This window comes from Drosophila montana, unplaced genomic scaffold (assembly GCF_035044405.1).
Source record: "Drosophila montana isolate Dmon_TW-CO22-7 unplaced genomic scaffold, ASM3504440v1 contig_3216_1, whole genome shotgun sequence".
Classification (NCBI taxonomy): Eukaryota; Metazoa; Arthropoda; class Insecta; order Diptera; family Drosophilidae; genus Drosophila; species Drosophila montana.
The window spans coordinates 892,547-911,215 of record NW_026998096.1 but is presented as its reverse complement, the minus strand read 5'-3'; the positions used below and the strand labels follow the sequence as shown (position 1 = coordinate 911,215).

The window sequence follows — 18,669 nt, the reverse complement described above, 5'->3', positions numbered from 1 at the left end:
CCACTACCAGGATTTACTTGCATATTTCTGATATTTCTTATTGTATGGTTGTAATACCATGTTGATTTATCGGAGATTAAAGTATGAATTATACAATGGTGCGTTAATTAGCTTGTGATTATCTCTGTTTAAAGCACGTAGCTGGCTGAACTGTATAAATAAAAAATATAACAGAATATCAATCTATTGACTACATCTATTAGCCAAAAATAATACAATAAACACAATTTTCTAAAAAACAAAAATATTTAATCGAATCGTATCGCGACGGATCTTAACATTGTGAAACCAATCAAAACACACACACAATTGTATTCAGCTGAGGTTCTACAATATTTTTGGTTAATTATACCAGAATCACTACTTGCTGCTAGAAAGCTGGCTGTATTCAATCGTAACAATGTCGTTAGTTATCTACATTTAAATATGTCAATTATTATACACATACTATATTATCATTTGCGCTTCTCAATATTTGACTAATCCTTATTATATCTTTAGCGTTTCAGTTTTGTTTGAAATGATTATTTTATATTTAAATTTCTTTTTTTTTTTTGTTTTTTGCAATCAGTCAGTTTAGGCATCTGTTGACTTACAAATTGTCGTCATTGTCTTTTTTCAATACAAAAAATATATGAAAGTGAAAGAAATAACATAAAATAAATCGTTTTGCTGTTTCTGCCTCTCCTTGATAATAAATAAAATTGCATTGTTTGCTAAAAGGTTTTAAAGCTCTCGAGTACAAAATCGTGTTAATTTAAAAAAGCTTCGAAAACTCCTTGCCTTACGATCTTAAATTTCTTCCTTGTTTTCTACATTTTGCTCTCAGGCTTAAACGCTAATTAAGCATAATATATATTTATCGTAATATTAATTCCACTATGACAATCTTTTTCGCATATAAAAGCCTACAAATATGAGTTCGCGTTAAATATGTCTGCCTGCAGGGCTGTTCCTTTGTGAACCCTAAATGAGCTAAACGAACTCCTCCTGCTCCAGCCAAGGATGCTGCAGGCACTCTGCCGCCGATGCCCGTATGACAGGATTGTATTCGAGCATGGGCAGCAAAAAGTCCGAAAACTTCTTGGCCTCTACGGGATCCCAATCGTACTTCTCCACAAGCACGTTTAGCAAGCTCCAGGGCTTCAGTTTGGTAATGTTCCGCAAACTGCCTGTAAAGAAAATCCGTTGACAATGTTAACTCAAGCTCCACACCTGCATTGATTCGCACTTACCATAGCTTGTGAAGTACTTAAGCCCGTGCTTGCCACGTAGTATCACCGATTGCGGTATCGATCCGAGAAGCTCCACGATGTGCGCCAGATGATCCTCGTCGCGGCTGTAGGACTCTCCTGCATGCGGATCGAACAGATAGTCGCCAGTGGCCAGCTCAAAGGCCAGGCACGCTGTGCTCCAGATATCGGCGGTATAGTTGTATGGCGCACCCAGCAACACCTCAATCGAGCGATACTGACGCGTCTGTATGTCCTCGGTGAAGTGATGGTACTGTCAAAGGAACGTTAAAAGATAAAACGCAAATGGGATATCATATATTCCGAGATTTAAAGTTGCCTCTTAGACTTTTAGCCCTAGCTACGATTTGTCACCGCCTTTTAAAGCACAAACTGTGTATTGAATATTGTATATCGACAGCAAAACTAGAATAGTTGTCATTCGCTGTGGAATGGATTCTATAAAGTGGTTCAAGTGATGGCAAGATAATGACATATGAGGCACTGTACGATTCATGCATCCTTTAACTCTAATGGTCGCTAGAATATCCGGTAGTTACCAGTTAGTTAGCCAGACAATTGAAGGACGGTCTGAATGTACCATTACGTTGCCAAAGGATTTTGGATAGTAAAGGAAAACTAATCGAAGATGGATTGTTCTTCACAGCGCGATATCTGATACATTAGAGAAATAATGACTTCGGTTTGTTTCTTGACTGTCGATAATAAATTCCAATGTCAAGGTGGTTCGACGCCAAAGGAGGCTGACGAAGATATCAAGTGACAAGTAGCCTTCTGAGTGTGCTTCGCAGATGGAAGCAGGACAGATCCATTTTTAATCATAAATTATTGATTATTGAAATAAAAAAGGCACTCAAGGCAAACGGAATTTGAGGAAAATCTTATATTTGTACTCACGTCGTAGCAGGCATTGCCCAGATCGGCGATCTTCACCCTCACGTTGCTGTTGTTGATCAGCGATTGTATCGTGTGCGTATAGGATTGACCCTGACTCTGGCTCTGGTTCTGCGAAGGAATTGCATTGGCATGGACATTTAGTTTAGCGGTGGTTGTTGTTGTTGTTGTTGTTGCTATGATTGAAGTCGCATTGCCAGCTGTGGTTGTTGTTTTATTATCACAAATGCCAATGTTGCTATTGTGATACAGGTCTGATGCAGTTGCTGTTGTTGTTGTTGTTGTGATGGTTGTTGTTGGTACAAGATGCGTGAACGAGTACGTGCACGTGCTGGTAGTGCTGCTGGAAGCTGGAGGTGGTGCATTGCCAGAGGCACAGGCAGAAGCTGATGTAGATGTGGTGGAGGTTGTGGTTGAGGTTGAGTTTGAGGTTGAGGTTGTGGAATTCGAATTGGAAAATGTTGAGGTGAGCGTGGTGGGGCTGTTGTTGCTCTCTGCCGTGGATGTGTTGTTGCTGTTGTTCTGTTGTGTCGTGGGCGTGCACGTGCTTTGAGTATTGGAGTTAACAGTGGGGTAGGTGGAGCAGGAGTTGTTGGTGTTCAAGTTGCTGACTGTGGTGGCATTGGGCAGCTGCATTATATACGTGATTATTTTTATAGAATTTTTTTTTTTTGGTCACACAAGAAAAGAAAAGAAGAAAAAGAACACACGATTTTTTGTTTGGTTTGGTGCAATGCAAAAACATTCATTAGAGTTTCACAGTTGGAAATGCGCAGCCGCAGTCCATCTGTGAACATTAGTTAGTTATAAGTATAAAGGTTTCTAAGATATGATAGGTTCGACTTCAGCCTCAGCACTCAATATCACACACTACATTCACACTCTTTCATGCGTTTCAACAATATTATTTATGAGGCGCAGTTATTTGAATCATTATCTTTCTCCATGTATATTGGTTGCTGAGTTATAGCTTGTCGAAGGCAGCACAACATTTAGAACATCAATGGACCGCACAACAATCATATTAGAGCCCTGCATCGAGTTTGGCTAGAATCAAATGTTTTCGGCTCGAACTGTAGGAGTTGCAGACAAAACTTATGTTGGTAGACTCGACTGTAAATGCGGTTTAACCGAATAAATAAGTTCAAGCTGATCGAACTTGCTGCAAGTTCGACTGTTTAGGTTGTGTTCGAACTTATCTTTGTTTGTAAATGACATCGGGTTCGATCGAATGTTTTCGGCTCAGTCAAATACTCCAAAGCTCGAGTCGTTTGGTTTACGGTTAAATTGATTGCGTATCCGAGTTTGATGAAAATGAATTAACCGATGCAGGGCTCTTATACATATCTTAGACGGATGTTGGCTCAGGCGCAAATATATATGCATATGAACTATGAAGCATAATGGCGATAAGCAGGTGAATGGTTACACACAATAACATCTAAAGCTTAAGCCAGTAGCATCGGGTGAATACACATAACACGTTGAGGCATTTTATACATATTTAATAATTGAATAAATTTTGGGGAAAATGTTTGTATTATTGGGCATAAATTAGATTGTGTATTAGCATAAATAGATAAGTGTCTACAGTTGCATGTAATATGTATAAAGAAGGAAGCCGTAGAAGAACTTAAGACTATATGCACTTGGTTAAATACATACAAATTAAGGCAAATAAGTGGACGTAGTCTACTTTGAACTCCACAATTTAACACTCCCTAGACTCAAACAGGGGAAAAGAAAACATAATAAAGGTAATCATTAAAATCGCTGATGCTTGGATTAATAACGAAAACTTTGAACTAAGCGGTTATATGCTAAACATCACACGAGGCTGCGGGAGCAGAGTTAGATACTTTGTATGGAGTCTGCTGTCCCTCAGACTCGAGGCTAGCAAAGCATCGAACACAATTACAGAACGAACGAGCCAACTGCGAAAACTATCCACCTCAGCGGTAAGTACTATGCACTTTACCTTATCCGAATTTAAGCAAACGTTATTTTTACTTAGACTAACGTCCTGCTCGGTAGGAGTGTCGCTGGCAATGGTGCTATTGTCACCCAAGGTGTCCGTATCAGTGTCCTCATCACGGTCAATAGAAGACTGTCGGATATGGCCGGTGCCAAATGAAAAATGTTAAAAGAAAGCAATATGGAAATCAAATCAAATTAAGAATACATTGCCGGCGTGATAGTCTTGCTCGGTGTGGCGAATAAGTAGTAAGTACATAAATACATATACATATTCATATATATATATATATACATATACGTATGCGTACATACATACATCATAGTTGGTTAAGTTAGTTTGTGGTTTGACTAGAGTGCAAAATGTTGTTGGATGCAATCAAACGGATCGATTTGTCGTTGAGCTGAAAATTGTAATGGAAGTGTGGACGTAGCTGGGTCTGGAGACTCACCTTGGCAGTGATTTTCTTCTCGGCACGATAGCGATTGCTTAAATTCGAGGTACCTCCGATAATGGGGCTGTCAACGCCGCCGACGCTGACCAGCCCAACGCCGTTGCACTCACTGTCGCCCAAGAGGCTTGAGTATTTGGAGGCCAGCGAGGATGTGGTGTTGGAGTTGAGCGTCGACGAGGTGGTAGTGTCGTCCTTGTCCAGCGAGGACATGACTACAGCGGCCAGGGGCGTCGATGATGTCGAATTGTTCGCCGTGCTGTTGCTCGTGTTCGTTGAGCCATTCGGCTCGATCAGCGGCCACTTGGCACGCGTCTTCGTTTGCTTCTCAATCGAACTGACTGTGGGCGAGGGGAGCGATTAGCGGGGAATGGTAACAATAGCATTTGTGAATCTTACTGTATGAATCGGGAAAGTCGGCGCCCTTGACGCGCAGGCTGTTGATCTCATCGTCAATTTGCTGATTCATAGCCGCCGCATTGTCGATAACCAGAAGAATATTCTCGGGCTTAATGTCTGTATGGATAATGCTGCACTTGCTGTGCAAATAGTCCAATCCCTCCAGAACCTGCTTAATTATGTTGCGCACCTGCGCAATGGCCAATCCCTGGTAGTTGTTCTTCACAATCAGCTTGTACAGGCTGCAGCCCAACGCCTCGAAGACCAGGCAGGTGTGCACACCGTTCACACCACGAACCGTAAAGTGGTTCATTAGTCGAACGATTCTCTCCCTCTTCACATCGAGTGGATCTGCATCGCGGATCGCCTCCAGCAGGCGAATCTCATCTGCTGCAGTCTCGATATAATGCGGGGCACTCTTGACCACTTTAAGAGCCACATACTTCTCATCTCTGTGGTAAGCAAATGCAAGCGTGTATTTAGAAATGATTCGATTGTTAACATTTTCTATTACTCACTTCAGATCTCGACATAGCCACACAGTGGAGAAGTGACCCCAGCCAAGTTTGCGCACAACACGAAACCGATTGTCGAATATGTCGCCAATGACGACCGGATGATAGCCACCACGGCAATACTGAGAAGCATCTTCCTGCTCCTCATCGGAGCCGTAGAGGCTGCTATCCGGCGAATCTGGGTAGATTTCATCTGTGGTGCTCAATGTGCCGCGTGGCTCCGAACTGAAAGCAAAAAGAAACCGGAAAGTGGGGTAAGTAAACGTTTGCGACTCATAAGCTTAGATATGAACTGAATTTAAAACTGATGTTAGCTGTGTATGCTGAATATATGTGAATTCCTAAAGTTAAACTAAACTGAACCCACGCACATGAGTGCAACCAAATCCTCAACTTCGTGGTCCACGTCGGCGGCTACAACGTTCATGACTATTGTCTTAATTGGCTGCTGCTCCACAATATTCGGTGGTAGCGTCAAGGGTTTCTCCCTGAGTACCAGCGTATTCTCCAGTATTTGTTCTCTGGGCGACATAGGCTCAAAGAATAATGCGGAACTCCTGTTGCTTTTGGGTCGCTGCGAATGTTGGCGCAGGGCAATGAGTATGGGCCCGGCGGATATGCATTTGCGTTTCTTGGTGAAACGCTTGCGACGTCTCTTTTCCTCCACCTCGAGCATTGCTTCCATGGCCGCCTCCAGGGCTGCCTTCTTCTCCTGCTCAGAAACAAAGTTGAAATCACAGCTCAGCTCTTTGGTGATATTCGGCGTGGTCGTGGGCGGTGCTGCGATCACGCTTTCACTGCTGCCAGGTCGCAGCAGATGCATGAGATAGAGGAAGAGGAGCAGCAGGCACAACTGCAGTCCATACACAAATACTTCATCCTGAGAAAGTATGCTGATGATTTCACCGATATTCTGGCTAAGCATGCTTGCAAAGATCGAAACCAGATGATAGTAGTGTGCATAATTCTGCCGGATCAGCGGCCAGTCAACGTTCCACATCTCGTTCCAGGCAAGCCACAGCCATTCACTTGGCATGGTGACATTGGTCTCCTTCGGACAAGTGGGGCCCAGCTCCGAGTTGTGCATCCCCCAGTTGTCCATTTCGATAGTGTTTAGAGTTCGTTCGAATATTGGATTTTCGCGCTTTCGCCTACATTGCACACAAGCGCAGTATTTGGGGGCGTGTCCCCAACAGGGGCAGGCACAGCAAAAGGGGCTGGCGACGACCTTGACTTTCCTATGCGTTGGCGGCCTGCGTTAGTTTTAGCATTGTTTTTGTACGCTCGCAAACAGTTTGCACTCTTTACTTTCGAAGAGGCCTTACATAACGCGCGCGTCGAGGATGCGGAGGTAAATAAATAAATCGCACAACGCAGAAATTTGAATTATGAAAAGTATCTGTATCTTTCGCTCGACAACCGTTCGGTTCGCTACCATTTCCGAGAATGCCGAAACGCCTGTGTTTTTGTATTTGCCCACCAAATGAGCGAGCCAAAGTCAAAGAATTCAATTCGTGTCGTATAGCGAGTATTTTCTGTTTTCTGTTGTTGCTTTTATCAACTACAAGCCAAATCCATCGACTATCCATGTGTGTGTGTGTGTGTCGAACTGAGCGACTGAAGAGCCCCACAATATTCGCCCAGCACATATGCATACCTTTATACAAGTGTTTGAGTGTGTGCGTTTGTGATATATGCATGTGGATATACATATGTATGTATATGCATACATATATATTTTGGCGTCATTATCCAATGTACTTCATCAACTCGTCGACGTCGTAGAACCACGCGGCTGCCAAGGCGGCGGCAAGTGCCGGTCATGGAAATCACACAGCACAAGCATCGAGCGTCAAACAGCATCATTATCATCATTATTATTGTAACGGATTTCTTAGGCACTGTGCCAAAATTGGGTCTATGGCATTGCCGAACCGCTGTTTACTTTGAAACAATATAAAATGTAAGTTGAACTTTCAGTTCAATTGAAGCCACGCGACATGCATTTAAAGTTTATAAGTGACTAAGCAGTCTGTGAGTATTGATTTCTGCCCCCATTTAAGTCCTCTGGGCCAGTCTTTGTTACATTACGGCGTGCCTGTGGTTCCCTCTAATAAAACACTTGTTCCTTGCATGACTCACCCTAATGCACAAAGAGAAGCACGCACCTTACATCTTTGCTTTGTTGCCTGTTCGCTCAATTCTCCGCGGCGGCTGCTTCTTCATATTATTATTTATAGACTGTGCATATACATATGCGTGTGTGCAAATACAATAAATCGCTGTAAAAATAGTGCAAATAACACACGCGCTTCGTTTAAAATGTGTGCAACTGTGTGTGTGTGTATTGGCCTGTGAGAGCGTGAAAACGTCATAGTTTTCCCAAGTGCAGCATACGTCATAGAGATGGGTGCGGGCTGTGGCTATTTATGTACGTCTTTCATCGAGACAAGTATAGGCACGATGAGGCCCGAGGAAATGAAATAATATTGACTTGAATATCGGAGCTATCTCTCCCCAATTTCGAAATATCGTTACAAATAATGAAAAAAAACGGTTTGTTGACACATAGCAGCTGTTAAATAAAAATGCCACTACAACGAACTAAGAAGAAAAAAATGATATTAAAAGTATAGCATGTTTTTTGGGATTCGTACCGTGAGGTGCCAGGATTAAAAAAAATTTTCTGTGTTGTTTCGGGCTTTTTTTTCACCTGCATGTTCCGAGCAATGGCGCGCCGGGCATTGAAAACTAGGCACGCGCTCATCTCTTTTAGATACTATGTGTGTATATGTGTGGGAGTGTGAGTGTGGTTGGGGGTACTGCGAGGAAAGACGAACGTTTGGCGTCACAAGGTTATTTTGTGGTTAAAGCAAATTAAAAACGTAAACAAACCCAAGCAACCGTTGGATTGGTCAGTGCGTGGGCTTATCTGTAAATACGTGTGTGCATGTGTGGGCGGAAATATGGCTCGCTGTAAACTCGCGCAAATATCGCAATTAATGTTGCAACTGTTGTCCTCCTGGCCGTTAGTGCACAGTGGAGCAAGCTACAACGAAACGTAACTAATTTATATAACTAGCCAGTGCCCTAAAAATAGAGGATCTCTGATGTACGTATTCTGATGCATGTATTCTCCGTCTGTCTGTCTCTCTTGAAGCGAACTGAACTATTTTTAAGAGCACCCATACGCCCTTTCGAAAATGTGTATTTTTGTCAGTTACGCCCCACTGTGCGCTGCCTGGGAACGACAGCAGTTGGCTGACCTGTCAACAAAGAAATTGAGAGGTGCTCGTTGGCGCGATGCATTTAATTGGGCCCACGTTACGTACCCATATGGGGCATAAGTGTATAAAATAGAAATGATGGAAGGTCTATGACTAGGTGGAGGCGGCTACTCACAGGCTGACGAAGGGTCCTCGCAGCGCTGGCATATCGCGGCGCCGATTGAGGGGCGGTGAGAGTGATAGAGATAGAAAGTCCTGCTGGGCCTTGTCCTCGTCAACGATGCTAGTCGGGGTGCTGTAAATACGCGTCGTTGGCAGGTAGCCAATCTGCTGAAGAAAGTCGTCGCGGTACGAGAGCTTTGTGGTCGACTGCGAGGACGTCAGCGTGCCCAGCGACAGCGGCTGATGGGCCACGCCCGATCCGTGGTGATGCAAGTGCAGATGATGTGCGGAAGTGACCAATGGAGTCGCCAAGTTGACATGATGATGCGCCGCCGGATGGAAGTGTGGATAGGGTATGGGCGCGGGAGCTGGAGTGCCCCCTGTACCGCCCCCATAGCCAAGTCCATGGGCGTGCGACAAGAATGGCGGCGCAATGATCTTGTCGTCGAAGCTGCGTCGAAAGCTGAACCCCTTCAGCGAGTTGCTGTAGTTGCGATGCGACAGCGGCGAGCTGCCCAAATCAATGCTAGCCGCCGGGCCGAGCAGCTTCATGGTGCTCAAATAGTTGGGTGAGCCGCCGCCCGCCGGGCTCAGTGTTTGCGTCTGCGCCTTCCCGCTGGCCGTAGCCGTTCCGCTGCCCAGCATGCTAAGCACCGGCGAAGTGCGCAGCTGAGGACTGCCGCCGGCAGCTGTTGCAGCTGTGGTGCTGCACACCGAATTGCCGGCCGAAAGCGGCGGCGAGATGGCGCTCAGCGTGGAAATGCCGCTGTCGCTGCTGCATATGCCGGCCGGCAGAGTGTGTGTGTGTGTGTGCGTGTGCGTGTGTCCCAGCGATGTGTGGGTCGGCGAGATGAGATGATGTTGGTGCTTGTAGCCGCTGCCCGTGCTGCCATTGCTCCCTCCGCCACTCCCACCACTGGCGGCGCTAACGAGGCCGGCCATGCCGCTACTGGGCAGTACGGGAGCCAGCTTGGCAATGTGCCCGCAATGCTCCTGCAATATGCCCAATAGTCAGAGAGTCGCCTGAAAGTCTCCCACTCCTTTTTCTGGTGGTCGCACTTCTTGGATTGCTGCGGTTTCTTGTTTCTGGAGCGACGTCGCCTTGCCTAGCAGCTACATGGCGCCGATGTTGCTGCCGTCGTCCACATCCTGGTTGTCCTTTGTTGCTCTTTGCTGATTTTGATGCTCCTGATACTGGGGCGAGTGACGCGTTTACGCTCCCACTGTAGCCAGAGAGTTCTCAGCCTCATTTTTTTCACTTGGAGCCATCGCAGCCTGATTTCAATTCCTTTGATTTACGTAGCATACTTTTGTGCGTAAGAAAATCAATGAAGCCCCAGCCTAAAACATTTTATTGCATTTTAAGCACCGTTTTTCGTTTTTCACCGCTCGCTTTGCTTTGTAACCCAAATTGCGCATGAAAAATTAACACACACATGGACGTACACTATACACACACAAATACAAAAGCGTTCGAAAATTTTTCTTCAGCTTTGCTATTGGCTAAGGTTTGGCTTTCGATTCTTCCGCTTCGCCGTTGCAATTTGAATCGCGAATTGAAATTTTTTTTCCCAATAGCAGTTGCAATTCACATTATCAATTTGTCCGATTTTGACTAAGCACCAGGAATAATTAAGATATTTCTGGATTACACCGTTGATTATTCAGTTTCAACTTTGCTATGCGTCGCACACGAACTCTCCGACTGACTATCGGTTTCTGACCCGTACAAACTCTGCAGCGAAGTTGCGCCGAGCCGTCTCTACTTACTGCCCAGCCTCAGGCCGCGCTCTCCCTCTCTCGCTCTCACTGGCACAGCGCATGTGCCGGCTTTACCGTTACTGCAAAGGCATTTGAACAAAGCACCAAAACAAAACAAACCAAAAGAGAGCGAGAGCAGCTCAGCGGAACGAAAAAGCTTATTGCCGCCAGAGTCAGCTGTCAAAAGCTTTATCAAGCAGACAGCCGCTGCCGTATTTGTTTACTAATTTACATCAGAATCCCAGAATTCATGGAATTTTTCTTCCTATTGAAGCTTTCAATGGAATTGCTTTAAGGAATTGACTTGTAGGTAGTCGCATTTGTATACCCTTTCTGAGTTAAAAAACAGGTGGAAAATCAAACAAACAATCTGGTTGCTTTATATAAGTTATTTTTATTGATTTTTCGGTTTTATTTTGTTTCTGGCAAATTTAAATTTGAAAACAATTGTTTAATTTTAAATTTAAATTTTTGGAAATGTTTTATTTTACTTGTACGAACAATAGATACACACGCAAAACTTTAAAATGGTATTTTCATTATTTGAAATTTATATAATATATAATATATATGTTTGTATTGAATTTTATGTGTGTATACATGTGCTGGTTCTTCATAATTGATAGCGATGATATAATTTTGGAATATTACAACACTTTGGGACTAATTGCATAATTTACGAATACACATGAGACAACATTTGTTGGTTATTCAATGAAATATGGTGTAAACAACAAAAGGCAAACTATTCAATGAAATTTGAAATAAATAATACAATTTGAAAATAGGTTGAAATGTTCAATACTTAATGGACAATAGCGTACAATTTTTGAATAAATTTTTGGGTTAAGAATACTTTAAGGATTGGGACTATATTTAAATTTGATTGCTATTTATTTAGGTATTTTTCAAGTTCTGTTATTGGGTGCGATTCTAGGCTGTTTAACTTGACTTATATACATTTGCAGTTAATACAATAGGCCACAGACTAGAGCTCGATACAGCTGCAGCATCAGCGACCCATCGTTCAGCAAGAGCAACAGTTTATTGGATTCTTTACATATGTATATATATTTTAACAATTTTGTGTAAATTAATTTCGAAAAATTGTTGGGCAAATGTTCACACGTTTCATCTGCCACACGAAAGACCAGTTTTAACAACAAATATTTGTCTTAGCTAAGAGGCGACTTGCTATGGGCACTCACACACAAATGCAAATTAATTCTAATATGGTATATGTGGCACACACATACATAGACGTAGTTAAAAGTAAAGCTTACTGTTTAGATACAATCCGATGCAATTAGATACAAGGGCCACGAATCGACCTTTGTGTTTACAATTTGGTTTTATAGGCATATCTTCTAAGTAGTTTAACTTTTTGCTCGATCTTGCTAATTTTGAAATATAGTTACAATTCGCAGTTAAAGGGATACATATATATGTATATGAAACAATAACACTTTAGGTAAGTATCTAAGTATCATATGGTAATTGATTATATGCATACGCGCTGATTAAATGATTACCTATCAATATGTTATAGCATTAATGCCTGAATATTAATTAATGCGTCCTCTTCTCAATTCAATTTGCATTACTCGTCATCGCGAACATCTTATGTATGCATATTTTTTTGTTCATAGCAAATTGCATTTCGAATATTATTGTGAATTTCTTTCGGATTGATTAAAACGTGCTAGCTTTCGCTTTACAATTCAGATTATAAATTAGAATTATGTTCTAAAGCTTATAATAAATATAAGTGTGTATATATATTTTTCGATTTATTGAACATACCAAATTTTTTAACAATTAAAAGGAATAAAAAAATGTGTGTGGCTGTTCAAAACGCTCTCATGAATTGGGTTTGTCTCGCTTGAAGCATGAACCTAATATTTTTGCTTAACCATATCTAGATGTAGAAAAAAGAGAAAGAGAGAAAAAAATGGAGTGATGCAGTAAAGACAAATTAAAATAACATAATTAAATATACTTATATTTTCAACATAAAACTAAAATCAATTGCCAAACAAACAATTCTTCAAACTGGCAGTGTGATAAATAATTTTCGATCAGCTCTTTACCAGATGGTATTAAACGAAAATCAAGAAATTATCAAATATCTGAATAATTTGATCAACAAAAACATATAACGTGTATTTACAGTAGGCTGTAATTCCATGAGCAGTTATTTAATCTCTTTTTATGAAGACAGTTTAAGTTTTCGTTTTATTTTATTGCTTTTGTTGAGAGGCTTTCAATACAAGTGCCGCAAGCCTATAGGATATATATATATAGGTGTTATATCGCACTCAGGGAATATATATATTGTTCCCTAGGCAGTGTTTGATAGTGACCCATTTTAGTGTATTTTGCTGGTTCATGGAATATTGCGATCTCATGATTTTTAATGGACGAGCTCTGATTCTTTTTTTTGGTGGATATTACCAAATGTAGCCAGTGAAAGAAGGGTGGAAAACTTGAATGGGGGTCAGTGTGTGACTAAGCGGCATACATACACAGCATATAGTATATACGTACATCCATACACACACACATATATGAACGCGTATATGCCCTATCTTGTTAAATTTTTGCCGTGAAAATGAGTGTCTAAAAATATACGTTCAGGTCCTATAACTGTGCTACGATTGCATGTCTGTGTGTTTGTGTGTGTGTGTGTTTGTGTGTAGGAGCTTAATGCTAGAAGTTGCCTATTAATTGTTAATATTTGTTTATATATTATTAAATATTGTGTTGGTTTAAACTCAACTCCCAAAACCAGTGGGGAGCGCAAAAAGTTATTATAGTATGTAGAGTGATTTCTGTATCAAACTATTCTGCAATATATTCATTCAAAAGATTATTGTGGTTTACAATATTTTAGATTTCGTATTTGTTTGTTTAACTATATTCACGCAGAATTAACAACAAGTTCGATGGTCAAAGACGCTTTTTGTTTAAGTTAAGCTTGTTATTGTACTTCTGCTAAGTGTTCTTGAAGGTCTGTCTTTCTAACATTGATGAAGTATAATATCTGGGAAGTCGACATACTCGATTCCTTTACTGATTGGTTAGCGGGGCCAACTGTTTATATACCTGGTGTGTATGTGGTCTGTTCTGTTGCGTTCAGCGACGTGTTCTCGTTGGCCGCCACTGGAGCTCCAGTGAAGGGATTAACGCCAACTGCAGCGCCACTTGGCGGGGGCATGGCGAAAACGGGCTGACCACCAGCCTGTTCGCGTGGCTGTGTGGTAACAGGTGCGCCTCCAGCGCCCAGGTTGACATCGTCGAGATCAGCGTCCTCCTGTACGGAAAATAGCAAATAGAATTCAATTAGAAGCAGCTCATTAAGTATATAACTAGATGTGTCTATTTGTCGCTGAAGAGTTATCTGAATAGTTGTTATTCCGCGTTGTTTAGTCAACGAGTTTTCGGTTAGTACAGGAAAGCCGTTTACAAAGCAATTAAATATTTACATACGTGTATCATACAATGCTTTCAGCCTTAGCAAACTAAAATATCGCATACAAAACTAAAATGAACTAAAACTACATGTTACTTGGTTTTACAGCACAACTTCGTTTTGATGAAAGTATAATTTGTTAGTTAATTTACCCAGCAGCCTAAGGAACAGAACACCAACAAGCCGTGAGCTCTTGTCGCTTGAGCGCTTTACATGGGGTTCGGTTTAAACATTTGCTCCGCTTCTCAATGTGCAATTTTGCAACTGAATATGGTACTCAATATTTCTTATAGAACGTCTAAATTTTGTTACGATGGTTGGGTTAGTTATATGTGTAATAATACATTTGGGTATTTGCATCGTGGTTATTCGCCCTGAGATCATGCGGTACTCGTGCCGGTGACATTTTCTATTTCTATACTTACAAGACGTGGATTTTGTCCCAAAGTCGGTGGCAGATCGCTGGCCTCTCGATTGCCATCAGAGCGCTGGGCATTTGTTAATATATAGCAAAACATATCACATATATATGATCGAATCGGATCGTGTCAGATCAAATCAGACATATAGTACACGTGTATATGCATATGCGATATAGTTTAGAATGAGCCGCGCGCAGGCGCAATTGTGTGTGAGGTTGTAGGTGGGTATGATGAGTCGATCGAAAGGTGGTTTTGAGAAAAAAATAAACAAAATTAGAAAAGTAAATTTGTAGTTTTGCTTTTTTCCGTCACATACATACATAAGAGTGTACATAAAAAAAAAAGGAAAATCGAATTCAAAGAATACACACACAAGAAAACAATCAATCAATCTCATTATGTACAGAAAGTGGGACGTAAAAAAAACAACGAGAAAAGCAACAGTGAGCTCTAAAATAAAAACCGAGGGAAATTCATTTGTCTTTAAATGTTTACAAAATGCATATCAAGTTGTGTTGATTTGACTTTTAGTAATCATTGATTTGAAATTCGAGTGCGTATTTATGTATTAGTGGAGACTTTTGTCTTCTTTTAAACATTTGATGATTTTCGTGGTGTCCGCATTCATAGAAAAACAAAATTTATTCAAATAAACAAAGATAAAGAAATTAAACAAATCAATGTTGAAAATGATCGAAACATTTGTGGGTGTTAGTCGTGTCGTATATACCTTTGCCCTTGTCGACAACTTAAACTACATACTTACCTCAAACTAAGCAAAAGTATAGAGAAAGTAGAGAGTAGTACTAGATAAATGCACAAAAAAAAAATTAGGAAACAAAAATGAGAGAAAAAAAATGAAAACGCTCAAGCAATTGAAAACAAAAATGAGAAATACATAAGTTAAATAAAGCATTTATTGTTTGTGTGCCGAATTAGCCATTTGCGAAATGCCAGTTAAATATATGCAAATATATGGTTTTAGCTGGAAAACTACTTTTGACTAAACAAGCGCCTCACAAAAATCATCAAAACATGTCCAGTGTAATGTATAAAATATATAACTTGGGTTCTGGGTTAAAGTGCTGTGCTGTATATATATGTACACAAGCAGTGTGTGTGTGTGTTTTTGTGTGTAAATGATTGTTTATATGTATGTATATATGATAGCATTCGTTGGGTGTGTAGTGTTCATATTGAAATCGATTGTTGTTCTTGTTTTGTTGTTGACTTTTTTTTTGGCATTAAATCAGATTTGAATGGTTAGTAGATGGGCAGGGGGGCGCAATCAATAACCAATAACCAAATCAAACATCACTCACATTCAAATGTGAATACTGGTCGTGCGACTCGTTCACCGGTGGTTTAAACTTGCCGCAACAGAAGTTGCAACAGCAGCAGCAGCAGCAGCAACAACAGCAGCCCGTCAGCAATGTGCAGCAAATAACCAAGGCCTGCAGCGAAAGAGAGAGAATCCATTAGCAAATGCCTAGCCACTGGCGAAAGGCGTTGAGCACAACACGACTCACCTTTACCGCCGGCGATGTGACCACAAAGTACGCATTCACATTCTCCTCGCCAAACTGCTCGGCAATGTAGAGACCCAGTGAACCATAATTATCATAAATATTGCGTTTCGTCTGATCGCTCAGTATCGAGTGTGCCCGATTGACCTCCTTGAACTGTGGACGGATGGAGTTAATCGAAAAACAAATACAAATATATTCAGTTCTTTTGATCTTACCTTATCGGCAGCGTCAGCGTTGTCTGGATTTTTATCTGGATGGTATTTAAGTGCAAGTTTTCTATAAGTCTTCTTGATATCATCAGCTGTTGCTGTTTTAGGAAGTCCCAAGATTTCATAGAGCGAATCGCCCGATGTGCTGAAAAAAACAAAAAATCAAAAGCAAATAATTAATTAACAATCACACAAATGAACGAAGAATACGCTTGAAAAGCGAGTCATTCACACGGATAACCTGGATAAGTTGCCACAGTGAGAACAAAATGTATTTGTGTATTAAATATATATATATTCTTTTGTGAAGAGCGAATTTGTTTATTGACTGTGGAGGCGTAGCCAATCGATTGCACAACCCAAATGCAACACAGTGCGGTTCGCTGAATATGCAATATTTGTAGTCAATTTCCAGCTGCGGTTTGTTGTTTCTTAAGCGAAGCGGCAAAGTTAATTCCGAGCCCTGCACATTCTGATAAATGATACTTCCTATAGATTCGCGGGCTACTAGCACTTGCGTCTGGCGACTGTCGACTAGCTACGATACGACGCTGATGACTAAGCCTCGACGACGGTGCCGCTGGGCATTCCACAGCAACAGTTAAGGGCAGTGCAACACGCGATAGCAGGCGGCGCATACACACAAACATACGCTTGCCTCTGTGGGTGTTGGCGTCACAAAACACACTCTGAGCACATTTGGCATTGAGTCGGGCCCCAGCTTGGGGACTGTCGGATGCGTACGCAGCTGTACACTGCCAGCCAGCCAAGATGTGAATACCCCTCCCCACCCACCACCCCTCCTTTCCAGTTCAAACTAACGGAAAATGTCATTTACATTTTGACGGCTGTTTGCTTAAGCAGCAATTTTTTACACTCGTGAAAAGCAGCAAAGTAAAAAGAGTATACTGAAGTTGCCCTGCCCATCTGTCTGTCCTTCCGTATAAAGAAAGATTTTCTCGCTGCTATTGATATTAGAGACTTAAAAAATGGTACACTCATGCCAGCCCGCGTCTGATATTATAACTCGAGGCGTGGCAAATCGAGAAAATCGAACATCTACAGTTTTAGAGACAGAGTCATCAAATTTGGAATAAATAATGCTGAAGAGGTCCCTTAAAGATCAAAGTCCAAAAGAAAACAGAGTATACCACAGTCGGTTGCACCCGAGTATTTAATTTGTATACATTTTCTGAATTGGTTGGCTGACTATTATTTATATGGATGAGCCAATTGGCCGAAGGGCGCCTAATGCAGCTTAGCCGCTTTTACGCTTAACGGCAAATATACGTGCTGATAAGGGAAACGAGTCAGCCCAAGAAAATGGCAGTGCTGAGAGATAGCAGCACTCAATGCAAAGTGGGCGGAAGGGTGGAATTGCAACACAGCCAAGGCCAAGGACACTATTTACTAAAACGAGCTGCAGCCGCATGGCCTCTGTGGAAAACGATTCAGAAGTGGGGCAAAGGAAGGGTCGGTCGAGCATTACTCATAGCACATTATAATTGTTATTGTACATACATACATGTGTATGCATATGCATGTGTGTGTGTGTAAAGAATGAGAGCACAAACTGCCAAATATTTAGCCACTAAAGCAAGCTATAAAGCTTGAAGTAGTTATAGATAACACAACATTCAATGTAGGTGTATGAGTGTGTGAGAGCACTTGTTGTTATCACAACTCATCAGAATTTGCAGCGCGCTTGTGTAATTTTTGTTGCGGCAAATACATGGTACACATGTACGTATTCATCAAATGCCGTCAATATCTCACGAATGCATCGTTTGGGAATAAATATCCGCAGAAATTAGCTGCATGCACCTACATACACATAGATACAAACCACACACATACACACAGCCATGCAGCTGCCTCTCTCTCCAAATTTTAAGGATTTGGCTTTTGTTTATCCCAAGCCTAAAGAATTTAATTCGGCCGTTTCAGCAGCTGCTGCCTTGTGCTGCTGCTGTTGTTGTTGCTGGCGCGCGGAAAATCAATTGAACGTCGACTGCGCTGCCGCTGCCATTGGCGTTGGCAATGCGCATCTGCCAGCTGCAGACGGTTGGCGTGTATGTATGTGTGCGCAGAAAAAAAAGGGAACATGAAGAAAAGCATTTGTGAAATTGTACTTACGACAGTTTTCTTTTATCCATGCCACCGCCACTCATGTTGCTTTTATTGCTGCCGCGTGTCTCTTCGATTAGATGTCACACTATTGTTAGCAATTAATAATTAACACTAGCTTTTTGCACGCACTCACACACTCGGGAAACAACACATTTGTTATATTTGTCACGAAAATTGTAAATGACTACGGCTACTACGGATATCGTTATCGATTCTGATTAGTGGTGTGTGCGTGTCCTTTTTTTGCGCACGACATGCGAAGTAATCGAT

At 41.6% G+C, this 18,669-nt stretch overlaps 2 protein-coding genes across 8 annotated transcripts; both read right to left on the bottom strand.

Annotated features, from left to right (window-relative positions):
* Nucleotides 1–227: 227 nt before the first annotated feature.
* Nucleotides 228–10,584, bottom strand: Srpk79D (Serine-arginine protein kinase at 79D). Of its 6 annotated transcripts, none has more exons than XM_064688975.1 (8): nucleotides 8,890–10,583; nucleotides 5,491–5,712; nucleotides 4,973–5,424; nucleotides 4,574–4,914; nucleotides 4,126–4,254; nucleotides 2,151–2,777; nucleotides 1,236–1,506; nucleotides 228–1,172 (listed from the first exon to the last, which is right to left on the bottom strand). In XM_064688975.1, exons 1-8 carry the CDS (start codon nucleotides 9,816–9,818, stop codon nucleotides 976–978), a joined length of 3,168 nt encoding a protein of 1,055 aa, XP_064545045.1. In that variant the 5' UTR covers nucleotides 9,819–10,583; the 3' UTR covers nucleotides 228–975. The 6 variants fall into 6 exon arrangements, with proteins under 6 accessions (XP_064545045.1, XP_064545049.1, XP_064545048.1 ...); XM_064688979.1 differs by having other exon boundaries at nucleotides 2,151–2,258; XM_064688978.1 differs by lacking the exon at nucleotides 8,890–10,583 and adding an exon at nucleotides 5,859–6,938.
* Nucleotides 10,585–12,410: 1,826 nt separating this feature from the next.
* Nucleotides 12,411–18,645, bottom strand: Csp (Cysteine string protein). 2 transcript variants are annotated; one of them, XM_064688832.1, is made up of 7 exons: nucleotides 18,406–18,642; nucleotides 16,276–16,414; nucleotides 16,061–16,213; nucleotides 15,854–15,985; nucleotides 14,535–14,597; nucleotides 13,743–13,950; nucleotides 12,411–12,555 (listed from the first exon to the last, which is right to left on the bottom strand). In XM_064688832.1, exons 1-7 carry the CDS (start codon nucleotides 18,438–18,440, stop codon nucleotides 12,533–12,535), a joined length of 753 nt encoding a protein of 250 aa, XP_064544902.1. In that variant the 5' UTR covers nucleotides 18,441–18,642; the 3' UTR covers nucleotides 12,411–12,532. The 2 variants fall into 2 exon arrangements, with proteins under 2 accessions (XP_064544902.1, XP_064544903.1); XM_064688833.1 differs by lacking the exon at nucleotides 14,535–14,597 and having other exon boundaries at nucleotides 18,406–18,645.
* Nucleotides 18,646–18,669: the final 24 nt, after the last annotated feature.